At 33.0% G+C, this 6976-nt stretch overlaps 1 protein-coding gene across 2 annotated transcripts; it reads right to left on the minus strand.

Moving 5' to 3' along the window:
* LOC104747577 lies at positions 2704-6371 on the minus strand. 2 transcript variants are annotated; one of them, XM_010469228.2, is made up of 5 exons: positions 5644-6371; positions 5476-5552; positions 3970-5352; positions 3709-3877; positions 2704-3613 (listed from the first exon to the last, which is right to left on the minus strand). In XM_010469228.2, the coding sequence occupies exons 1-5, from the start codon at positions 5726-5728 to the stop codon at positions 2952-2954; spliced, it is 2376 nt and encodes a 791-aa protein (XP_010467530.1). In that variant the 5' UTR covers positions 5729-6371; the 3' UTR covers positions 2704-2951. The 2 variants fall into 2 exon arrangements, with proteins under 2 accessions (XP_010467530.1, XP_010467529.1); XM_010469227.1 differs by having other exon boundaries at positions 3970-5355.

Consider the following 6976-nt stretch of genomic DNA (forward strand, 5'->3'; position numbering starts at 1 on the left):
ATTGGTGGCCTAATGTCTATTTGATAACTACTTAATGTTATAAACACACGAATGTTTAAATATGTTGCAATCTCTATTAAAATTTAGAAACTCTTTTTAGTATTAGTAAAATCTATACTATTAAAAGGGAAACACTATTTCAAGGCAAAAATGAAACATGAGAATATATGACATAAAATAACCCTAAATAAATTAAAAAGCATACAATAGGAGAGGGATATTAAAGTAAATTTTATGGTAAAAATGAGAGGATTCTATTGTGAGCCGGATTGATTCTGTTTGGATCATGTATTAAGTGTAGGGAGCTGTTTTTCATAGTCCCATATCCAAACAGAATCGAAACAAGCATCTGTAATAATTGTACAACTTCTAAAATATGGATGTTGTGAAACAATCAAGTTATAATTGATTTTTTCTTACGATTTTTTTTGAATAGTAATAGTTTTTTATGTTAGTACTTATATATACATTAATTATAATAGTGTACTTTTGCTGCATGATTTTTTGTTTTTTTGTTTTTTAAAAACAATCTATGATTATATTGTTACACGTAGCCTATTGGTATTAAATCATATTAGTGTGATTGATTTCTTCTTTATATTTTCTCAAATCATAATGAATTTTACAGTGAACTACTCGGTTGTTATTTATCTATGTGGCAAGAATTACATAGAATTGGAAGAGGCGAAACAAATATATATTTTCAGAGCTAACATGGATTTGCATGTCTCGATGATGTTCACAGTGTTGAAGATGACTTCCCCCCTCCCCGATCAAGCTTTCTTCTTTGTATCTTAATGGGCATCATTAATACCTCAAATTACATTGTGTTCGGTTCTATTTTATGGGTGATTTTGCAGTTATTCGACTAAATCTTCATATATCCAATTAGAGTTTTTGTAATTTTTTATACTTTCAAATTTAATTTAGCATACTCAGCAATTCTATTGTTATTTATTTTAGTCAAATTATTTGATTAAAGATCATAAAATTTGGATTACTAAATTGACTTTCAGAACTTCAATGTTATAGGATTTCTGACCCTTTTATACTTATTTTCTTCTTTGAGTTTAATTTTAGTTTTTCTTTTTGGTTGGTGTATATAAAAATATTAACGATATTTTCATAAAACCCGTATAAACATGTTTGACTAATTTTCATACAAATTTTTAATATAAGGATAAAAGAGATAGAAGAGAATAGAACATCGCATGTGTTTAATATTTTTTTAAAATAATTGGGATGATTGCAATCTTTCAACCTCAATCATTTGTATATATGATAACTTAATTAAGATATACATACGTTTGTTTCAAACGTATGTTACTACTTACCTATAACATATACATGCATAAATGTGCGGGTCTAAGAACATGTATAACTAAAATAAAACAACAGTATTTTTAATATGTTCTTTTTCTTCAGCTTAGCTTGCGGAAGCATGTACTAAATCCAGTTAACTGAATGCGATTGTGTGCTAAATTTTGTTTCATTTTGTTTCGAATCAAACAATTACGTGATTGTGTGCTAAATTTTGGGAACATGATTCTGAGGAAATGATAAGAGAATAATGGGATGGAAACGGGATGAAAAGAGACGAACAAGATGAGAATATATTTTTTCAAAAAATAAAGTCCAGGGTCATGTTAGAATTAAAATGAATTAATGCTTCCAATATATTATGTAGCATATTTTCAGTTTACATAACATAAAAATGTTCAATATAAAAAATAAAAAACATTAAACCATGTTCTATAATAGTTAAAAATAAAAATAAAAACAAAGAAATGTAATCCAATATAAATTGACCATATATCAAAGAATAAGAATAAATAGGTCAACTAATTTTCTAATATTTTAATCATATGATATGATATATAAATATATTATGAATTATATTTGTGTTTGTCTCAAACGAGACTTCAAGAACTTATGTTTTCGTTCCGTCCCGTTTCTATTTTAGGAATATAAAATTTTTCCCATATCGGAAATGTATCATATTGCAACAGGCCATTACAAATGGGTATAAGATAAAATGGAACACAAAAGAACAAAACATGAATTACGCTCGCTCCTAAATTTTTTTATTTGTTTCTAACAAGTTTTAATCAGATTTTAATCAGGTAAGGAACACATAATCTGGAAAATAAAATTATTAGCTAAACTATTCCTGATAAAATACAGGACAAGAATTATGGGTAATACAAATTTAAGCAGGATATATACGGATCAGACATAATTTTTAGTCATGTGGATTACGTGGAACAGATTTTCCATTGGTCATAATGCTTTTATCCATTGCAAAGTAGGTATAGCGGACCGGTTTGACCTTTTTGACAACTACATATTGGTCATCCGGTTCATGAATATTTTATTTGTTAAACTAAAATATACAATTTTAAATGAAAAATTATTATTAAAATTATAGTTTTGAGATGGAAAAATACGACATATGCGGGATATGACGGAGTTTCTGCCCTATAGACATACTATCTTTCTCTTACTATTTTTTTAAAAAATAATTGTCTTTACTGATAACAAAAACAAATTTGATGATTCTTTTTATCTAAATCAAATTAAAAAACAAATCAAATATTAATTTAGTACGAGTTTGGATTATGAATGTTAATAAAATTCTTAATAAACGTTTACATACATAACCCACATGTACATACTAAATTATAAATATGTTAGTAAACTTAGTTTTTTAAATCAATCCCGCACGTGCGGGTCCGAATCTAGTAGTAATTTATGTAGCAATCAGAAAATCTTAGCTTCCTGGTACTGCAGGAAAACATTTACAGTTATCATGGAAACTCACTTCTTCAAGAAAAAAAAAACACTCCATAAAAAAAAACCCCCTATTTACAAAAAGAACACACCAAAATTAAACCATTCATATTCACCAAACCAAACCAATCAGATATGTTTAACTCTTATCTTATAAGTTCTTAGCTTCTTTGCCTTTTTAGATCCTTAACAAGTTCGTCAACAAGATCAGCCATGATCATGCCTTCAACTTCTCTCCCCAATACATTAACTTCTTCACCAATCAAACCACTCCATGGAAACCTATCCATGTCCCAACCAATGATCCCATCCAATGAACAAAAAGGTTTCTCTGGCTGAGAATATAAATACTCGGACATGATCCTCCATGTTGATTCCAACAGGTATTTACCTCGTATAGTCGTCGATTCAGACAAAGACGAACTCATAAGTTTTCTCTTGAACCCTGACTTTGTCAATGGTCCGAGCACCACCGTGAGCACTTCATTCAGAAGATCAAACAATATGTTATGATTTTCTTCACTTAGAGTACTCTCTTCGGCATCGTCGTCTTCTTGATTAATCTGATTGCTTCTTTTCTTAAGATTCTCTTTAGTTTCTTCGAGAACAGACCTTTTAATAAGCTTTGCTAATGGATCCCATCTAGACAATGATATATCTGATGTACCTTCATATAAACCAGAAGCCACAAGAAGATCTCTCACAAATGCTTTGTCTGGATTTCCTAAATCAACTATGGTCTCAATGTCTTGAATCGGTTCTTCATCCACTGGCGTTCGCACTTGTACATCGGATTCAAGCTCATTTATCTGTCTTCTTAGTTCTGAATCAGAAGAAACAGAGAATGAGAAACATTTCAAGATAGTGTGTGAAACATTTCAAGAAAATGGTGAAAAACTTTGTTTATAGTTTTCTTACCAGTTAGATTGGAACTGATGTCTCTGAAGACTTGAGGCATACCGTTCTCATCCGATACAGTCACGTCAGGTGTTGAAACTTGGCTGAGATAATCCACATTTCTCCAGAACTCGTCTGGTGTACTGCTGCAGACTGATGCAGGGCTTGGAGGCACTTCTGTTGAGTTCTCCTGAGAAAGACACAACTTGTCTTAATTTAGATTATAAGGACCAAGAAATTGAACATATATATATACAGAAGAGAGAGTTAAGAAGTTCTTACATTTCGATCATAAAAGTTGTTAAACTTGGATCCTGTCACGAAATCTTTGATCGATTCATCCTCAAAACTGTTTGATTCGATCATTGAACGTATCTTTTTACCAAAGATTCTTCCTCTAAGAGTTGATCTAAAGCTTGAAACTTTTTTCCTGAGATTGAATCTTTCTTTCCTCCTGATCGGATCCACAACAACTGGTTTTGTTTCTGATTCTGTTTCTTCTCGCTCTGTTATTGTAGCCTCATGCTTTCTCATGATCTGTGCGCCTGTCAAAACATGCCGGTCCTCTAACAGAAGCTTACCAAACGACATCCCTGAGACTGGAGCAGATAGTGATCTTTTGAGATTTCTTGGTGATGAAGAATCTTTCTTAGGAACATCTCTGTTAGTTCTAGAGTCTTCTTGATTGATTTCATCAAGTTGCTTCGCTGCATCCGACACGGTAGGTCGCAAACGGCTACTACATTTGATCATAGAATCATCGGAAGGACTCATCTCGTTTCTCAAAACATTATTCAATCTCTCTGCCAAGAGTTTTCTAGTATCTCTACTTATAAACTCAGTAGGAGAGTCTGGTGCATTGCACTGAACCTCACTATTGCCGTATGGTCTCATCGGTTCAGACCTCGGAGAAGGTCTTTCGCTGAAAGGAGTCTCGATTCCGCTTCCTCTCACCGATGAACTTCTCTTGAGAGCTGCTTTTCCTTGAAGCTCACCTTTTAACCTCTCTTTAACTTCCTCAAGAAACTCTTCGATGCTGCTTCCTCTGCTTCCTTCCATTGTCGTCCCTGAAGAAGTAGTCAACGAATCTTCGTAATCATACGCTCTATGAAGACCAGGTCTCAGAACCACAATCCTAGTTGGAGCAGTTCTATCTGACTTCAAGTTAAAATCCCGACCAAAGCTTCTAGTTCTAGTGAAAAGCCTCTCTTTATCATCCCGAGCCCCCACGCAACCCGAATCAACGATTCTTGAACAATCTTGAAACCTTTTATCAGCTTGCCAAGCTTCAAACTCTCTTCTGAATCTTTGAAGCTCCTCTTCTTGAGGATGTTCACGACGCATTGGTGTCTCCATCACATCTAACGCAGTCACCGTCGAGGAAGACAACCTCCCTTTTCTACTTTTTCTTCCTCCTCCTTTCTCATTATCAAACCGATGATCCGCTTTACTCTGACGAGGAGGATAGATCCAAGGGGATGACTTAGCAGTAGAATCCAAAGGAAGTGCATCCATTCCCATCAGCTTAGCTACAAGACTAGGAGTGTTGTTGTGTTTATCGTTGGAACGTTTTTTAGAAAGCTCATCGATGATCTTCTTCTTCATTGATTCCTCAATCGGGTAACAACTTCTCTCGTACCATTCCTCTTCCTCTAATTTATCACTCTTCTTTTGTTACCAAAAGAAAAAAGTCAAAAACATTAAATCATATTACCAAAAAAAAAATTATGTTTTTCAATTTCAGATATTAAAAAAAATAACAAAAGTTGAGTTCGTTATTTAATTTACCGGTTTAACTTTCTCGTTATGGTATGACTGAAAGTTATCGACTTGTAGCTCGAAACTATTCCTCGGAGCTTCCAGATCTGCAGAAGAGAACAAAAACAAAAACAAAAAAACGATTGATTCAATAATGATCAAAGATTTGTATTTTTTTTTCAATTAAGTGAATTTAACCTTCGTCGCGGCTTTTGTGATGAGAGAAAACTTTCCGGGAGAAACTGTTGTTGTGGAAATCGAAGAGATGCAATAATCCTCCCATTTTCTCCGGCGATTTTGGATCTTTCAAACAGAGATCTGATGAATCATGAGACGAAATCCCGACAAGAGAGAGTGAAGCTCGGGAAACTAAACGTCTTTAAAGAGAGAAACTTTATTAAAGACAGACAGAACAGAAACAGAAACAGAGTATAAGAGAGACAGAGTCTGAAACAAGGAACAGAACAGAATCAGGTTTATTATTACGCAACGTATCGATCGAGAGAGAGAGAGAGATGGGGAAAATATTAAAAGAAAAATATCAGAAAAAAAAACTGAATTGTGTTTTCTCGTGAATCAATGAAGCATCGAAAAAAGGAGATTGTGAAAGGATGATAGAAGAAGAAGAAGAAATATGGGGAGGGGAACAGAGGAGAGAGGAGAGTCGTTTTCAGACAGAGAGAGAGAGAAGACTAATGGTAAGTAGACGAAGAAGAAGAAGGAGGAAACTGACGAAACAGCGAGACGAAACACATCTCATCCAAAGTACGGAACTCTGGTCGCTTTCTCACTTTTGTTCAAGAGAGAGAGAGAAAAATATAAAAACGGAATTTTTGGAGAGAAGAAACGTGGAGATTGGAAGATAAAAACAGAGTATTCTCTCTTCTCCGGTACGTACGTGGTTCCTCTGAGCCGCTCCAAAAATTTCACTTATTATTATGATGTTCCAGATTCATTATTGTTGATTTTCATTATTATTAGTTGAGTTTTTTTTTCCTTCCTGTTAACCGTTATCATTATTCTCATTTTTTATTTTATTTTAAAGAAACAACTTATCATTCATTATTGTCATTATTGTAAGAAATAAATCATCAGAAATTATTGAAATTAATTTTTCTGTTTTTTCTTTTTCTTTGTTTTGGTTGTATAAAGACGTTTTGAAGATTGATTAGTTTGGCAGAACCTTTTCGTGATGTATATATATATCATGAATAAAAAGTGTACATGGATGGAATGGAAGGTTGTTTTGAAAATATATCTAATTTGAGTAAACTTATAATATCGAAAATTCGTGAGAGAGAAGTTGAAAGATTCCTTTATACTACTATTTTTTATTGAGGGGAAAAAAATAGTAATAAAGTGAGAAATATGAAATGAAATAAATGAAGAATGAATAAGACTTCTTTCATTCTCTTTTGTAAGTTGGAACGTGAACAGAAGGGTAGTTGGATTGTGAAATCAGTCTCTTCGGGTACTAACTTTTAATTAATAATTTAACAAACTAAGTGCGATAAAGAGATTAAGGAAAAAA

The sequence above is a fragment of the Camelina sativa genome, chromosome 15 (genome assembly GCF_000633955.1).
Source record: "Camelina sativa cultivar DH55 chromosome 15, Cs, whole genome shotgun sequence".
In the NCBI taxonomy this organism is placed as follows: domain Eukaryota; kingdom Viridiplantae; phylum Streptophyta; class Magnoliopsida; order Brassicales; family Brassicaceae; genus Camelina; species Camelina sativa.

Bases quoted from the DNA above. Each gene is read 5' to 3' on its own strand.
- LOC104747577 (XM_010469227.1), bottom strand. From the start codon at position 5,728: ATGGGAGGATTATTGCATCTCTTCGATTTCCACAACAACAGTTTCTCC. The intron at 5,356-5,475 runs GTAAATTAAATA...TGGTAACAAAAG, and splicing joins ATAACGAGAAAGTTAAACCG to AAGAGTGATAAATTAGAGGA. The intron at 3,878-3,969 runs GTAAGAACTTCT...TGTCTTTCTCAG, and splicing joins ACAACTTTTATGATCGAAAT to GAGAACTCAACAGAAGTGCC.